At 30.7% G+C, this 18,672-nt stretch overlaps 1 protein-coding gene across 2 annotated transcripts; it reads right to left on the bottom strand.

The window, feature by feature from the left end:
• Positions 1 to 5,129: 5,129 nt before the first annotated feature.
• Positions 5,130 to 18,509, bottom strand: LOC140040445 (vacuolar protein sorting-associated protein 8 homolog). 2 transcript variants are annotated; one of them, XM_072086399.1, is made up of 39 exons: positions 18,430 to 18,509; positions 17,939 to 18,032; positions 17,567 to 17,654; positions 17,274 to 17,398; positions 16,754 to 16,908; positions 16,547 to 16,597; positions 16,194 to 16,296; positions 15,999 to 16,055; positions 15,772 to 15,894; positions 15,429 to 15,509; positions 14,853 to 15,023; positions 14,688 to 14,762; positions 14,533 to 14,568; positions 14,262 to 14,352; positions 14,112 to 14,155; positions 13,920 to 14,012; positions 13,587 to 13,633; positions 13,175 to 13,397; positions 12,592 to 12,733; positions 12,344 to 12,386; positions 12,140 to 12,212; positions 11,864 to 12,015; positions 11,666 to 11,744; positions 11,315 to 11,407; positions 10,986 to 11,125; positions 10,800 to 10,884; positions 10,498 to 10,596; positions 10,207 to 10,296; positions 9,736 to 9,942; positions 9,239 to 9,389; positions 9,044 to 9,138; positions 8,642 to 8,723; positions 8,452 to 8,534; positions 8,241 to 8,321; positions 7,886 to 8,049; positions 7,450 to 7,654; positions 7,231 to 7,302; positions 6,814 to 6,970; positions 5,130 to 5,197 (listed from the first exon to the last, which is right to left on the bottom strand). In XM_072086399.1, the coding sequence occupies exons 2-38, from the start codon at positions 17,975 to 17,977 to the stop codon at positions 6,830 to 6,832; spliced, it is 3,879 nt and encodes a 1,292-aa protein (XP_071942500.1). In that variant the 5' UTR covers positions 17,978 to 18,032; positions 18,430 to 18,509; the 3' UTR covers positions 5,130 to 5,197; positions 6,814 to 6,829. The 2 variants fall into 2 exon arrangements, with proteins under 2 accessions (XP_071942500.1, XP_071942499.1); XM_072086398.1 differs by lacking the exon at positions 5,130 to 5,197 and having other exon boundaries at positions 5,900 to 6,970.
• Between the last annotated feature and the right edge of the window lie 163 nt (positions 18,510 to 18,672).

Here is an 18,672-nt window from a genome sequence, read left to right on the forward strand (position 1 = left end):
CAAAAGTAAATATTATGAGCAAAATAAGTCAAAGTTTGTTCTTGTTTCTATTTTCATTCATTCTTTCTTGTTTACAAAATGATACAAAAGAATTAAAGCTCTAGGTCAATCTCTATAAGACACAATAAATTTATAACAAGCAACAATGTTGTTATAAGACCCTCTTACAACCCACATGGTACTTGAAAAAGTTATTCAAATACAAAAGATCAATAAGTAATTCAATTACCATTGAATTATTAATTCATATTTTCAGTGACAGACTGGCTGCCGAAAAGTGTCTGCAACACAAATGGCTTAAGGTAAATTTGTTTATTTTTTCTGAAGAAATGACCAAAAATCAATAAAATAGTCTAAATATTGCTTTATTTCATAGATATATAGCTTACCACTGTGAGGTGGCTCATACTAAAGTCTGCAAACTAATGATTTTGAAAATGGTGTTTTAGATGACTTTGTACATTATTTTGTTCAATTGAATTATTTTTAAGGTTGAAGAATTGAAATATGCAGAAAAAGAAAGAGCCAGGATAAGCACGACTAGATTAAAAACTTTCAACTCTCGAAGAAAATGGCAGGCAAGTAATTTCTTATTTTTACTGTATGTCAAAAGCAGTATCATAGTATGCATACTAAATCTGAAGATTAAATCGTATGCAATGCATACAATAAAATATATACTGTATAAGTCACCCAACCCATCCAGAAAACAAAAAGAAAATTGACAGAAATATTTCTTTTTGTTTTGTTTTGAAGAGTTATTAAGCCTACAAATTCTTTTAATTCAACGGACCCACCTTTATCCTTTATATCAATACACTACTAATACTATTCATTTATCTCTTTTCAATATACAGAGAGCGTTGACAGCTGTGAAATCTGCTATTAGAATATGTCGTCTATCATCGCTAACAAGTATAAAAAATGGATCGGGAAAAAGTGCAAATACTACAGTAACCTGTACAGAAGAACCAATATTGGAAGGAGGAACAATTTCAAAATCAATTATTCAAACAGCAAAAACATGTAGCAAAGATGTACCAAATAAGTCTACAACAAATCAAGAGAATTTGAAGACCGGAAAAGTTGCAGGAGTAATACGAGATATGGAAAGAAGAATCTCCGAAACAGACCGTGGAGATTTTACAAATAACACTAAAGGTATTGATGAATACAGTAATGTTGCATGTCTAGAAAATGACTGCAGTGATTGGATACAAACAGATAACCGTTTGGAAAGTAGCAATTTACAACCAATTAACAAGGATATTCCTTATGCTGAATTGAATGCATGCAACTGTAATGTTGAAAAAACTAACAAAGAGAGTACACTAGGTGAAGACACAAATTGTGTGCATGTGAAAAATGAAAGTTGTGTCTCGCATGTAGACCATGTAGCAATAGAGGACACACAGTTTGTCTCGCATGGAAATTCAACAGAATCTAATAATGTAGAAAACTGTAATACACAACATAAAGAAGCAATTTCACAAATACCACTTACGATGGATGCTGAACCCAATACAGTTGTCATTAATGCATCAGATGACATAGGACGAACATTTTCATTAAAATTAGAATCTTCCCATATGGTATCTGGTCTTACAATTGAATCTCCAGCTGTAATTTCTTCGGTCTCATCAGACACACTTGCATCAAATTGTGATGCTGTGACAACTCTTGTGGGGTTCTTTTCGGAGAATTCATCAGATTCTATAACAGAAGCACTTCCAAAAGCAGCAGCTGATTTGCAATATGGTTTATTGAACCAAGAGAAGGAACCAACTTTAAGTTACATTGATAGAAATGGAAATACAGGTAGACAAAATGGAGAGAGCAGTGCTTTTTCCAACCAAACGAGTAAAAGTAATGGAGAGAGCAGTGCTTTTGCCAGCCAAAAGAGTAAACGTAATGGAGAGAACAGTGATTTTGCCAGCCAAATGAGTAAAAGTAATGGAGAGAACAGTGCTTTTGCCAGCCAAATTAGTAAAAGTAATGGAGAGAACAGTGCTTTTGCCAGTCAAACAAGTAAACGTAATGGAGAGAGCAGTGCTTTTTCCAACCAAACGGGTAACAGTAACAAAGAGAGAAATGTTTTGGCAAGCCATGGAAATAAAAGTAATGAAGAAATCAGTACAATTGCTAGTAGTAAAAGTAGTAATAAGAGCACTGCTTTAGCCAGTCAAAGAAGTAAAAGTATTGGCGATATCAGTGCTTTTGTTGATCAAGGTAATACCAGTATGAGAAGACGTCGACTCATTAAGTCTTTGACAATTGACCAGCCAAATCTTGACAAACAAACATCCTGTGCAACACGTAGAAGGATTTACTCAGCCAATGATGAAATTGAACCAAATTCACAAGAAAGTCTCGATAGTGTTTTCACTGATATTCTTGATGATGCAACAACATCAAGGTCTTCATCATCTTCAGATTCAACTTCACGTCAACTGCCTTCAACAAGACGAACATCAACACTTTTCAGCATATCAGAAAATGAGGACATTAAAAAAATAGAGAATCCTAGCGAGGCAAATAGCCCCCCATCTACAACAAATAAGTTAATAAAGCGGAGGTCGACATACCAAAAATGGTCACAAGAATCGCAAGACTCAATCGATGTACCAATTAATAAAAAATCTGAAGAATTTTTTTCACAAATGAATACGGATATCATGGCTGCTGATGCTGGTCGTCAATCAAAGTCAAAGAAACGTAGAACTGGATTTGCATTTCAACCGGGGCAAGATTCAATCCCAGCAAATGCTTTCTTAAACACAAGTGAAGAAGAATCACCTAAAATGTTGTCAGTTGCTGCAGTGATGATGAAGCTGCATATGAACAGACAAACATCGAGGACACCGAAAACAACCGATGAAACAGATAAACCAAAAACTACTGAAAGACCTAGTTCAAAAAAAATTACACTTACTGGTCAACAAAGAGAGCTTTCTCCACAAGATATTGAAAACAATCTAGACTTTCTTACAATATCGGATGATGAAAATTTAAACTTTCCTATCACATACAAAATGTGGCAATTACAAAATAATAAATATGCCAATATGGTTGTTGGTGGTTTATTTGGACTTTTTCTTGGCCTTTTATTTAGGTTTATTATATCTATTATAACTGACATTATCCTCTGAGGCTAAACCAGTTGATTCAAATCATTGATCAAGAGGAATTCAAGAAACTTATTGAAGGCTTAACAGTTCAGCTTTAACCAAATATAAAATCAATGTAAAATATAGTTAGTACACCTGGTGTTCTGTTCTTTTTTACCATTGGAAATCTACAAATCCCAAATTAAATGCATCTTTTAGTGGCAGTTTTTTTAAACAAATGCATTTCACTGGACACTGTGGGCCAACTGAAGCACCATCACAATATAAATACTTTTTATTATTATAATAATATGATGGGTACTTTAAATACTTCTCAGCTAATATATTTAGCAAATAAAGTTGTTATTTGTCAAAATTATTAAACATAATAAATTAATTAATTAAAACAATATATTTGTAATACTTTTGTAATGATAATAATTTAAAATATTAAACTACATAAATTCAATTAAATTGAAATATGTATTTCTGATAATACATTACTTTAATGCAATAATTTTGTTTTTAAATTTAAAGTTTAAGGAGTATTACCATATTACAAATTGAATACACATGTAAGCATTCCAATAATTTATATATTTTAGTAATAGCTGTAGATAACTGCTAAATGCACATGTTTTGTTAAAGTTTTGTTCATTTTGTAAATTCAGTGTTTTTACTGCAAAATCAAAATGTTTTTATTAATAAACCAGATTTATAAAATGCTTATGAGGCATTATCAAGTTTCATTTGTACAACAAAAAATGCTTTTATAATTAGAATATGGTATTCAATAATCAACAATTCACTTTCCTATTTTCAATTGTCATACTATTTTGAAGACTACTATTAAAAATAGTATATCTACTGCACACAAATTACTGTTTACTATAACGATGTCATTTCTAGAGATATTCCATACATTGTATTTCTACTTCAGTGATAGTTGACAAACAGGATTATGAAAATAAAGCACTGTAAATCCGCTTTTGTAGTGACACAAGTGATATGTCTACCTTCTTTTAATTGGTTTGGTCAAAGTTTAAGGTCAAAGTTCAAGGTCAAAAGATGGAAGTGCTTTAAATGCAAACATCTGTTACACAACCATTGGGTTCAGTATTAGGCCATTATTACTATCATTGTGTACTTACTTTAGATACAGATCTCATGGTGATGAAACTTGTTGAGAAAAAAGATGATCGTTTCAAGCAGTGTACTACTAGGCGGCACCAAATAACCACACCATTGTGATGACATCTAAATATCAAAATGGCATCTATACCAATAAGATACATTCAGGATGTTTCCTAGAATGTCCAATCTAATAATCATGTTTTTAATGCTGAACTAATGAAAATATAACATACTGTATACATTACATTTCAATGTAAATCCAATCTGTAGTCTGTATGATAGCAGTAGATACTACTGTACTACAAATATTTAATGTACTATTAAATGCAATGTCTTCATGTCATTTTAAGGAATGGTTCACAATGTCAGAAAATATGGAATGTAAAGCATATTTGAACAAAAACAGCCCACATTTTTTATAAAACTTGCTGCCTGTTATGTACTGTACTGTAGAGATTTATCATCAGATCAGATCCATCTATACAATTTAGTATGTTTTAAAATTTTAGTGTGGCATGCTGTAACTAACTATCAAATGGCGTACCTTGTTCACAGTAAAATGTCCTCTTAATAGGGTTTAATATTGTAATTAACATATTAATTACAGTGTCATAAATCTTTATTTGCAATTCTATCCACATACTTGGAAAAGAAAGTCTATAGATCACCGGGCCTATAAAGGCAACAATCAACGAATCTGGGCATATTAGGCAAAAAATAAAATATATAATAAAGTATAATTTTTATTCTAGCTTTCAACAGCATTTGTAACTTACTTCCTAGGTGATGGTTTAATAATAAACTGAACAAGTGCTTGTTATAGTTAGTAAAAAAACTCAACTAACTAATTTTGAAATTGTTACCTTAAATCTCAATAGCAGTCAGACTTCCTATAATAGTGCCTCTTTTTGATGATGGATAATCTATAGACTATTTGGTAAACTTGAAAAATTTCTCTGCAATTGGTAAAGAAACTCAATTGTTGATGGGTATTAAAAATGAACATAATGCATGGATAACTAATTTATTTTAAAGTCTGATTTAATAACTTTGAATACACAACATGGTATCTTTTCAGATCACAAGGCACGGAATAAATGGGGCCAAGAGGGTATATGACTACTATTTAATAAGTGTAAGAGAAAATGGTATACGGATTGTGTATTTTAATTTGGGAACATGAAAAATGCTGTACATTACTGTAATAGCTGAACAGTGTATGTTATTTCATGAAGTAATAAGATGTTGCCAAAGTCTGAGTACCAAATATACATTGCAGTTGAGAATACTTGAAGACAACTACAAGTGGGCACATGTACATGTACATTTTCGATGTTAAAAACAACCTCCCTATTTTTTTAAAACCATATTAAAGCATAGAGGTATAAATAATGCTTGATAATTTATTATGTGAAAATGTATATAGTAATGTATACTTTCTGAAAATTATGCAATACTTGAAAACACTGATATATAATAGACAGAAGATAATCTATTTACATCATAGAAAGTCTATATAATATATAACATTATCTTCTTCTATTACTTTAAATAATAAATATTTTGTATGCTTAACAAAACAATTTTATTGTGACCAAAATCTGTTATTCGCCTATAGTCTATATGAAGGCATAAAAACATCATTTTCCTGTCGCATATTATTATCAACATATATTTTATTTTGTATTTATTCAAAACTCTGAGGACATGCTAATATACATTTTAGCAATCAGCTAGAAACAATGCCAAATCAATATATGTAAGAAACTGTAAGAAATAAAAGCTTATGCTTAGAGGACATCTAGATTCTAAATTATAATATTGCTTAGTCTTGAGGTAATGGTCTATATTAACTCTAGACCACCGGGTTTAAGTCCACAAAACATCTTGATCATCACTTAATTTGGGATTAATTAATTAAATTTTTATTGTTTAAACTGAAACTATTTACTTAAATGATTACTATATCTTTTACATTAATAAAAAAAACAAGACAATTATAATATACCATATATTATATTAGCTATATTCATATATATAATATATATGTTAAATGCACTTAGCTTGTTGTCTATTTTTGTTGTGCTATTACTGTATTAGACTTAGATAATTATTATTTTCCTAAATAAAATATTAAAATGATGTTACTCTTTTTCTTTGTTTCATATTGTTAAATATTTAAATATTGTCATATTTGTTAAAATTAAGTTTACAAAGAATTTTCGGGTGATACAGGGCATCTCGACTGAACACGTAATATCATTTTTTACTTCTATATCAAATAAATCTTGTGGTCCGTTTTGAAAACAAATTTAAATGTAATACACATTCTTGGCATGTCACTAAATGCAGATCAGTTTTTAACCAATGATTGCACTAAATGTTTGAAAAACATTTAATATAAATGTAAGTAAATTGTTTAAAGTATGCTATAAAAAATTAAATATATTCCGATGCAATTTTCAAAAAGGTTATCCCAAAAATCTTAAATGCACCATTACGGATAATGCCTAAATGGAGATTTCAAAAATCATCAGATCAACAAAAAACCTAATATGGAAACTAAAGATACCTATTTCTAGACGAGTTTAGTCTTGTTGCATTGGTGGTGCAGCCAGACGAAGTTGGAAACTTTCTTTCTTTAGAAAACTATTATCCCTGACAAGTTCTACACCTGAACTTTGACCTGAGCTACGACTGTCCCTGATGACATCGCATAGAATGCCCATCTAATAAGAGATAAAGAAATTATAGATATTTAATATTTCCATTCATAAGCAACATATATATATTATATTATTAATAATATTCAAAGGCAAATCACTGAAAAAATGACAATGCTGTGGGTATCAGTGGCTGGATTTCAATGAGATACAAAATAAAATAAGCAAAAAGCTAAATCCAAACAATAAAGTACAACAGCAACAAAAATTAGCATAATAACATTTGGTTTGTCTTTGCAGTCTTGTAATACAATACAATATCTTACCCTTGATGGACCTTCTGCTTCTTTTTTAAGTAACTTCAATGCTGCTGTTTGCTCTGGATCCAAGGTGTCAAGCTGAAAATAAATTTGTTTAAATTTACATTTCCTATGTTATTTGTTTATACATCTAATTTATCTATATTTTATACTCTTGAACAAATATAATAAAATAGGTTTAAAGTTTAAAAAACAAAGAAACTAGGAGTAGCTCCTTATCTATACCTTATTTGAATAACTCTTTGTTGGTTTTCTAACTTCTGATGAAATTTTATCTTCAGAAAAACTTAATCTTGTTGCCTTTTTTTGGTTTGGGTTCTTCCATCGCCTAGATGTATTGCACAATAAACAACTCCAATGGAGCTTCCCTTCGATGAGAGTGGAACAGCCCGCTGACTGAAGACAGCTTGCATGATAACCATGGATACAACTGCAGAGAAAAATATACTTTATCACAAGCTACTTCTTTCATTTTCGGATGTATTATCAACAGATATGTGTACATGGGGAAGTCTGATCTACAACCAACTTCAATTATTATTTTAGTTACTTCAAAACTAAGCAAATGAATGTTTGCTTAAACTATACATGTTATGATCAATGTTTTTGTTAAAAGTGTTGATTTTAATGCAAATCAAATCATTCATTTATTCATTATTACCTGAAAATAATCACATCAGCAGAAGATGAAGAAGAAAAACGTTGTGTACAGATTGGACAGTGCTCTGCTCTTGAAACAATACCTTTATTTGCAGTACTTGTCAGGTTAGTAAGTGACCAGTACAAATCCTGCGCAAGCAGTTGGTTTGTAGTGTTTAGCAAAGTCTATAATTATACAGAATGAAATGCATGATAAAAAAGTTTAACGACCTCTAATCAGAGACAATTTTGTGGCCATTAATTAAGCTATATATGAATCATAACAATATATATAAAAATCTTTTTTCAAAAATCTTACTAAATCAGTTAATACATATAAAACAACAAAAGAGGTTTGGTTTAAAAAAAATAATGACCTGTTCATAGTTGTATGTATCCAGCATGCCCAATATAAGTTCCTTTATTTCACCAAAGTTACCAGAACTATATGTTGGATCCTGAAAAAAAACCAATAAATATTAGGATATTAAATACATTCCGGCGTTTAGTACTTCAGAGTGCTATCGAAATACAAGAAAGCTATAGACAAAAAATGTATTTGTTTTTTATGCAACAGAATAAAATTACCTGCATTATTTTCTGCAAGATTGATGGTAAAGCTATGTAACCCAGCATACTGTTTAAAACATGAGTTGTTAACATTTTAAAATCTAAAAGTAAAACAAATTTTATAACAGGTTAACAATAACAATATATTTGCAATTTTGCTGTCTTACTAACAGTCACTACTGTACAAGTAATCAATTAATTATTCTACCATTAAAATGTGTTTCCATTTCAGTGCCTTTAAGTTTTCTTTGGGTCATCATCATAAGGTCAAGCAGTGGAAACCAAATAGACTGAAATGTAGAACAATCAAAAATAATAGTTAAACTTCTTTATATTTACATATATTATAATAATTCACTCTCAGGATATAGTTACATAAACAAAAACAGTGGTATATTTGTTTCTGTTAAGACTTCCTTCATTCTATGAATTCATGAGGAAAAATGTATATAGGTTTTTGGAGTGAATTCAGACAACAGCCTTGTACTTGTACTGCTTTATGAGCAAACCTTTTATGTATTCGTCCTAAACAGGAAATGAAATAAGCTATTTACTAGCTATTTGTTAAAACTGATTATTTTGTTTATGTACTGTTTGTGCCTGAAAATACCTGACGCTGTGGCTCATCCATTACAGAAGAACTTCTCTGACAGAGTTGAACAATCACCATTAATACAGCTTGAACATTTGAGATAATTAAACTAACTAAAAAAAAAGAAGAAAAAGCAAGTAATTATTAGATCTTCATATACAATCAAGGAATTACTTCACGATCACGTTCTGTTATTGACTTTTCGACACTTACTTTTTGCCTTATCTTTCGTATCAACAATGTCTGTATATAGGCAAACTTTCACCTGAAGAGCCTCAATCAGAATTCCAAATGCACCTTGAATATCACCTGCCTTCTCAAGCAAGTAAGCTGTTGCATCAGATACCTTGTAGTATCGAACAATCTTGAACAAAAATAAGATATACATAAATATACTGAATGATGGGTTATAGGGGACAATAAGAAAATTACAAAAAATGTAATAACTTTGGTTGAAATCTTCAAATAGCAAATCTATTATTTAAATACTACTTGATTACTTCAGAATTATCATTAGAAAAACTAAAAATCAATCATATTAATTCCACAGGTTAGAAGACCACAGAGCTGCAGTAGAAAGAAACACACACTAAAAATGTAGCTAGAGACCATTTGGGAAGTGAACATAATAATAATCTAAAAAACTATTATTATTACTCCTATGACTTTAACATGGTTAATACAATGCGAGTACTGTATATTGCATTTACCTTCAGTGTTTCTTCTAACCTGTATCCATCAGCCACTTGTAGGTAATTCAGTACTACATTGGTCTCAAACTGGCACATCAGTTCAATATACATCTCAAAAATGTATGGCTCAATATGTGCTTGGTCCTTTTGGTTTATTGCTGTGGTCATGTGATCACGCATCTCAATTAAACCTTTCAGAAACTCATACTGTGTCCTGGGTTCACTCTGGAGGTCAACAATATAGTAATGTTTATAATTGAAAAAATACATGTAAAAAATAATGTTCTGAAAGAAAAAAATTGTATAGGCCTAACTGATAACATTATCAGATTGTGCTTTGGTATGTGATATATTCAACCATGGAGAAGTAAGTGCTGTATCTACTTATTTCTCAATGCTGCAACCAAAACATGAGGCAAACAGAGATATACATCTGATCATCAAAGTAATTGATGACCTCCTAAAGTACAGCACAACTGTTATACATACCTTTATCAAATTGATTATTGTATTAACTGATTCAGCAAAATCAGACAGAACTAAACACGCCGTTTCTTTGCTATCAATCATAATTAGATCCTATAGCAACAAAAACATTAAGTTTGAATAAATGATTCTGCTAAAATAATTTCATCTGGTTTCAGTGTAGTATTAAATTATTATATAGTGGTTTAATAAAATAAATAAAACATACTTTGAAGATAATTTCATTGAGTAGAAGAAATGTTACAACAAAAACAGGGTTAAAATACTTTTAATAGTATTAAAAAGAAAATATACCTGTAGATGCTCAATGGCTTTCGTTCGTACAGAGTTTTGTTGATCTTCTGTGTATTTTGACGAAGATAAGATTCCATGCACATAAGAAAATATTTCCTCCTAAAATTAATTTAATAGTCATATTTAGTTTTACTGAAGCATTTCGCAAATGAATGTCTTGTGTTTGGCAATTCAATAGTATACGCAATACACTTTCCCAATATTATTTAATCGGTTGAAAGATTTTAGATATTTTTCAGAAAGTTATTTTCATGCATTGAATTTTTCGTATTTCTAAAAATGTATTTATATTAATATTATACCTTGCGAGATGGATCTTGAAGATAACACAGAAATATCTTGTCATATTGGGAAGTATTCTGATACAAAAGTTCACAAACTTGAAAACTAGAAAAGAAAAATATACCAAAATAAGTAACATCTTTATTCTTGTTTGTAAGAAAATAAGATAAGAAGAATAAATTACTATAGATATTGGTATGGCTTACAATTGAGCTTTCTCAGCAAGTTGAAGTAACTTTTCATTATCGACTTGTTGTAGGCCACCATCATTTAGAAGTTCTAACAGGGCTTGTTGTCTTTCAGCATGGCGTATACTAACCTCTACACTGCATAAGTATTCTAGCACCTAATGTTTAATATAAAGATAAATTACTCATACATAACACAGTTGTCAATGGTAATTATACTAACATTTACAATACCTCACATTTATAATAATTATATCTTCATTTGATAAGGCATATATTGATTGTGATAAATATGATAATGACAATTTAAATCTTTAGAAGCAATACACCTCTTGTACTAAACTAACCTGTTCAAATAATAGCCTATTGACTACTATTGTGTTTTCATGTTTTGCCATTTGTCTTGCAAGAAATGTAAATAAAAACCCAACTTGACTCGGCTGTCAAAAAAAAGTCAATTTCATATGAATATCCATATCATCTAACTTCTATTATTTTATGCTTACAAACTATTATATACGGTCATTAAAAAAAAAGAAACAAAATTAATTGTAGACAAATTAGTATTTAAGGCTCTGTCTACACTATCATCTAAATGTGATGTGTCTATATATGGACATGATGAAGTCATATAACTACCATATTTGGGTATATCACTTTTTTGTCTGTGTAGACAGAGCTTTACATTATATACTTACATCAAATCCTGTGCTCTCCACCATTATCTGTAACAATATATCTACAATTTTCTGCCTTGATTGCACACCATATGGAATACTAACAAAAAAACAAGCACAGATGGTGGTGAATAAGGCTTTAATAACAGTATACAAATATCAAAGTGTGAACAGCTGGTAACAACACAGACGTTAGAAAGATTATATCTCTTTACTTACTCTTGCACTTTAAATTCAGGCTCTTCGAATGCAAGAGCCAAGACATTAAGGAACTCTCTGGTATCAAACCCTAGTAATGTCCTCAGGTGTGGATACACATGCTCATCTGCTGGATGTTGTTCTGTGTGTAAACTTGTTAAACATTTCCACACCTGTATGCAAATTTTATTTAATTAATATTCACAATTATATTTAATTAGTTTACAAAATACAATATTAAAACTGCAGTTAATAATTTTTATTTTTTAATCAAACTGTGGTAAATATGATACATACCCCATCTTTAACTTGATTTACAAGAAAATGTGGAATATCTCCAAATGGGTATGCTCTACCAGCAAGGCAACAGCTGGAAATCAAAACAAATCATAATTTTTTTTAAATCAATACAACTACTATTTAATACTACTAAAATCATAAAGTCTACCAGTAAGGTGCTTTTTAATTATATTGTTGAAACAACGAAGCATAACGTCTTACCTTATGTAGACTAACAACTTATTTCCAAGTCTTACTTGTAGGTCTACAAACAAAAGATAAAAAGCTTCTTTTAAAAAAAGTTTTAGTTAATTTAATAATCATCACTCAAATTAAAGAACCTCAAATTTAAGATACTGCACCTCCAATTAAAGACCAAGACATCAGTTTTATGACGACTAGAATAAACAATATACAACTAGGCCTAGTTATTATATTAGTGACCCAAAGAAAACCCTGTATTAACTTACCAGTGAGTTGTTTTCCAGCTTCTACGGCAACTTTAAGTTTCTTTAATAGGTCTTCTAGTGGAGTAATATAGTCTTGCATTCCTTTATTATACACATATATTATGGCATCATATAGACCATGTGACCAGCACAGACTCACAACCTAATAATAAATTGATGAATATATTAGGACACTTGACTGTCATACAGATAGACCTGGGTTCAATTCCCGACAACTCCCGGTCCACTCAGCTGTAAATGAGCACCTGGTTGAAAATACTAGGGAGAACAAAGGCGGCGTGGCGGCCACCCTACCACATAATGCCGAGGCTTAGTACAATGAGCTCCTAACAGCTCATTCCCCTACGTTCAGAGAACACGGGACTCGCCTTTACCTTTATATATAGTTATATACAAATGCATTTTTTCTTTTCGTTTATGGGTCTTGCTTGACAAGAAACTTCTTCTTGCAAAATCCTCTATTAATGTTATTGTTGTATTGTTTCATTATTATATATTACCATTGCATTGTATTGTTTACCATTGATAAAAATTAATAAATGTTAAAATATTATAATTATGTTATATGTATAATAATACTAACCTGGTGAATATCTAGACTAGCAACATCCATGTGTACTATACAAGCTTCTACATTCTGTACCATACCCTTCATCTGGTAGTGATCAACAAATTCTTTCATGACAGCTGGGGTAATAGATGTTAAGCGGTCATTCAGAATGTATGGCTCCAAACACTCTAAAAACACACCATTAGCTGTTATGTCTTGGTTAAAGCGTTCGTAGATTGTTCCAAATAGCACATCACTGTATCAAATGAAATTTAAAAAGAGTTATACAGGTACTTACAACAGAAAATTCAACTGAGCAACAATACAATAGAAACGATGTACATATGGACAGACTACTGTCAAACTGATTAAAATATATTTTTCTAAGGAACAGTAATTTTATAATAGAAAAAATAAGACTTCGTTTTTCATAAAACAAACTTACATCTTCCCAAGCTTCAGACAATGTTCCACACACACAGGAACAACAGCCTATGATAAAAGATAAAACTATATTAGCTTTAACCTACTACTGTACTAATATGAAACTGTATCAGTATATAGTATAGTATTCACTTATGCGCTGTCAAATAATTAAAACAAAAAAAAAGTGTGATGTGCCCAATTATGGTAGTGATATGAGGCCAAATATTGTTTTCTCACATAAGGTTTGATAGTATAAACAGAGCTTTAGAATGGTAAGACACGGTTGGATAAAATTTAATCTATAATTACATTTATATTACAATATAATAATTAGTATACATTTGCTACTAACCTGAAAATGTTCTGTCAAAAGAAATGTGCCACCACTCTGTGGACAATTATGAGTCATTGAAATGTCTACAAAGTTGTACAAAACATCCATTATCTGATGGGAAAAGGAATAAATATGATTAAACATTTTTTTTTCTTTCAAAACCAATGCATAAAGTTTTTGAAGATTATGTATTGTGTTATTGTTACTTACTTTGTCTACTAGAATTGTTTTTCGCTTTTGTTTTCCAACCAAACCTGAAAAAAAAAATACATTTTATATTACTTTTCCTTAGTCTAATCTAAAATATTGCTATTGAATTTAAAGTTTTGTATAAACAAAAGAAATCAATAATCAACATACCAACCACCGCCTTAGCCTTTCCTTCATAGAAGGACATTGCAAGTGCCAACGCCTCTTGGAACTTATTCTGACGAACTAACAGATCAATTCTCTGGCAAAAAAAAAACCATTTCTACTTTATGTACAGGTTTTTTAAAATCCCATGACTTATACCAACTGTTAATAATTAAAACATTAAGTATATACTATGTATTTTAGAAAAAATAATGTGTAGGTTTATTATAGAACATTAAATGATAACATAATATTATTAAATAATAAATAAACTTACATCATTCCATTGTCTGATTGTCATCACATGAATAGACTGTTGATAAACAATAAAAAAATACTAGTCACCATGATTGAGTAATATTTTTTAACAGGAAACAGAGAAACGTAAATATATATATTGTGTATTGAATTATATTATTTGAATTACAGCACCTTAGTTCCAAGCAGAATCAACTGGCCGTTGAATGTGTCCAATGACTGGAAACATGCCCGCTCTCCTGCTAATGCCTAAAACAAATTAGTAAAAAAAGAATGTAATATGTTGTACTGTAATTTGTTGTTCCCTATGTATGCTATTACTACCTTTGCCCAACTCACCAATGCTTTGCTAACGTTTCCTCCTGTCGCTAGTGACTTGAAGTGACTACTACCATACACAAGCTGTACATCTACAAGGTCAATGACCTCAAGTTCTTCATCTGACCTCACATCAATCACATGAAGTTTCTCCAATGTGTCCACAGTAACCAATGTCCGGGGATTCAACCACTAACGATTAAATAAAATATATGCCTTTTAATTTACATATTCTTGAAAACCATATTTTTCAATAATCAGCTCAACAGCAAGTAAGATGTTTATCATCTCTAATAATGACTGTACATTGCACTAAAAGTAGACACATAGCAAAGGATAAATGTAGTATTTTTTGTGATAATATTTATTGTTTTCGTTGTAAGATTACTGTTGCTATTACATCTATTTAATTACTTTCTTTATGATAATTTGCTATGGTATTGATTTACCTGTAATTTTAGCTAATTGTGTTGTTTAATTAATTATGTATATAAATTATATTTATTGATTCAATCCTGTTATGGGAGACTTTGGTTGCTGTTGGATGAAGATGAAATAAAATAAAAAAATAAAAATAGTATGAATAACAAAACAAACCTTAAAATTAAGAAGAGTATATGGTACTTTCATTGTTTGCAACAAACCAAATTGTACTGTTCCATCGGTCTGATATATGAGCTGCAGAGGAGTAACAAATAATAACATTCTTTAAATAACATAGTATAAAACTGACTCATAATAACGAGAAGCAAGCACATGATTCAATGTTTCGATCTTCATCAGGAATGAACAATAATACCAAAGGCAGACAATTATAACTACATTCTATTCATAAGTATGTAAATGAGATATAAACAATTAGTCATACAGGGTGTTACAAAGAAAATCAAAACACGTATGTGTAGGTCACAATAAGGTTTTACTTGCTTTAAAGCCTTACCTGGAAGAAGTAGATTGTACTGTCCCTAGCAAAGGCAAGAACGGGTTCAATAGAACTTGGACTTTGAGATTTCTGAATGACCACAAACTGCCAGGCTAGCAGAGGTAGTGTGTTTAAATCACCCTTAAAAAGAACATAAAACAAATATCAATCAAACTGATTGTGTTAATCATCATGAAAATGAAACAATAATATACAGATAAATATAAGTAGTATAGCTTACTTACCTTCAATGGTTTTGTAAACATAACAGTCAGTTTCGGCCTCATAGAGACAATGAATATCTACGGATACATAAATGCATATATTAATATACAGAATTTGTATCATAAACATCATAATAACTTCATACATTTCAAAAATACAGAAAACAAAATAATAACCACACTTAATAATAATTTATTAACATTTGCAAATATTACCTTTGAAAGTGTTGCCATGGCAAGTATAGACATATCTTGTAGAGGATGATGTTTAACAGAGTTTGTGACATAGAGTGGTGCAAGTGTACAAACCTCTCCACGACTGAAATCACAATTAACAATGTATTCATTAAATAAAAGCTTGTATATCAGAGAAGATGATAATACAGATAATGCATCTGGTGTATAGAACAATAACAACACAAACAATAATAACAGAATTATAAATTTAAAATAAAAGCAACCACAATAAAAGGAAAATCATTAATATCTATAACTAGGCCTTCACTGCTGATAGGAAGAGAATATTTGAAAATAATGCAAATATATTCATGAAAAAATTGAATTCATACCTGCCAGAAAAGAGGCATCTTGATTCACATGTTCTCATACCCATCACCCTCCTGTTAGAGAAATACCAAATAAACTGTGGCTTTATACAATAGATACATATATCCATAAGTACTCTATTCAAATACATTTCTATTATAGTATCTTTACATTGTTCTTTTACACGTTTGCAAAATACAAGAAGTTACTGATGGATGGATATTACATACTTAAAGCTAAGTTCAAACACAGATCCTCCACTATCACTGCAGATAGCAAGTGTTGGGTCATCAGTAAATTTGATGTGAAGGACAGCTGACCCGGCTGGATGGGCATCAGTGATGGTTCGAAGCAGTTTACCAGAGGTCAAGTCCCACATTGTCATCTGAAAATGAAAACAAAGTTATTATTGTTAAAAAGTACATAATACACACCATATACTATGTCATATCACCTTTTCCTTGTATATCTTATGCCAAATAGAAGCAGTTTGGGTTTAGTGCATGACTGCTTTGATCCATGTATATACATGAGTGTATATACAAATGTGAGTCCCTCTCCAATATCTAATGCTAATCTAATGCTAATATCTAATGCTCATTCTACTGAGGCAGCCCAGAAGGATATACCTTTCAGTGATATAAATCCATTTATTACTATTCTAAGAATTCAGAGTATTGCCTTTGATGCGTGTCATTCTTATAATTCTCAAAATATAGGGATGTGTGAGATTAAGTAAAGATGTCATACTTGTCCTTTAGCAAATCCAGCAAGCAATCTAGTGCAATCCATATTGATACTAAGAGCAGTAACAGCACCATACTGAGCACCAACTGCCTTGCTTCCCAGGCACCAATTCAGTACCTGCTTGGGATCTACAGCAGGAAATAAAAAGTTATACCTGTATCATTTTATTTAATATGCAGTCAAGATTTTAAAAGGTAGTGAAAGCCAAGATACTTTTTAAATATGTTGTGATACAAAAATAGTAGAAGTAATTTATTATATAAATAATAAAAAAATAAAGTTATATATTTACTCACCAAATACAAGAATCAGTCCATGAGAAGTACCAATAGAGATAAACTTAGAAACAGCCATAGCAGTTGGCTTTCCTGCATCAACACGGTCCTACAATATTATATGTAATAAGAATTATAGCAATTGTTGAACAAAATCAAATGCTAGATATGTACAATGTTATGCTGCCTATTCTGCCTTGAATAAAAACAGGGTCATGTCCACCCCTATAAATTTACCATTAACAATGAGCTTAAAGGCTGCAAGCACTTACAAGGGTGACCTGACAAACCATGCAAGGATTGCTCACTTTCTCACAAGCATACAAGTTTAATTCTTGTCGCAACCGCCTTGTACCAACATATAATAACTTCTGAATAACAAATGACACTTACAGCTGCAGATACAACTTGAGATGACATTCCACGTAACATGACATGACGCAAGATTGAACCATGTGCTTCATAGTGAATGCTACTTTTTGTTTTTCTGTTAATAAATAGATGCAGTTCATTTCTATTTAATTGGAACCCTTTTAATAAAAAGAATAATGTAATAGCTATCTAAATAATAATTTGTGCCGATTACTAGCTGCATTATGGGAGTATGTTTCCATCATGTTTGGTAAAAAAAATGACTGGGGTAATAATGTGAAGCTCTTAGAAGCATTGTGCAATAAGCACTATATGAAAAAACGAATATTATTATTATTTAATGATACACAAACAATAAATATTGGTTGAGTAACCATGATCCTCACAGCTCAAAGATATTTAAGAGCATGGCACTTAGATCCAATACTGGTCTACATACATTAAATTATACCAATACTAATTGTAACCCGGAAAGCAAATCAGTTTATACTAATAACTAGTTAATAACTTACTGATTTTTTGTTTTAGACTCTTTGTTGTCATGATTAGAGGTGGCTTCATCAAAACTTAGTTCACCATTTTTAGTATTCAGTTCACTGTAAAATTCATAATTGTCATCAGGCTGTGAATAAAATAATAGAGTAACAACAGTAAAATGAAATACAAAATGGAAAACAGCATTATTGACTCACTGAAAATACTGAATTATTATTTCAGTTACCTCATTTAAAATACTGTCCAATGTTGGTGTTTTC

Source organism: Antedon mediterranea, chromosome 2 (assembly GCF_964355755.1).
Source record: "Antedon mediterranea chromosome 2, ecAntMedi1.1, whole genome shotgun sequence".
NCBI lineage: Eukaryota > Metazoa > Echinodermata > Crinoidea > Comatulida > Antedonidae > Antedon > Antedon mediterranea.

What these genes read in the sequence shown, in the direction of transcription:
- LOC140040445 (XM_072086399.1), bottom strand. Translation starts at nt 17,977, where the DNA reads ATGTTACGTGGAATGTCATCTCAAGTTGTATCTGCAGCT. An exon ending in CAATCAGACAATGGAATGAT is followed by an intron (nt 14,353 to 14,532) that starts GTAAGTTTATTT and finishes TTTTTTTGCCAG; the next exon opens with AGAATTGATCTGTTAGTTCG. An exon ending in TTTTGACAGAACATTTTCAG is followed by an intron (nt 13,634 to 13,919) that starts GTTAGTAGCAAA and finishes CTTTTATCATAG; the next exon opens with GCTGTTGTTCCTGTGTGTGT.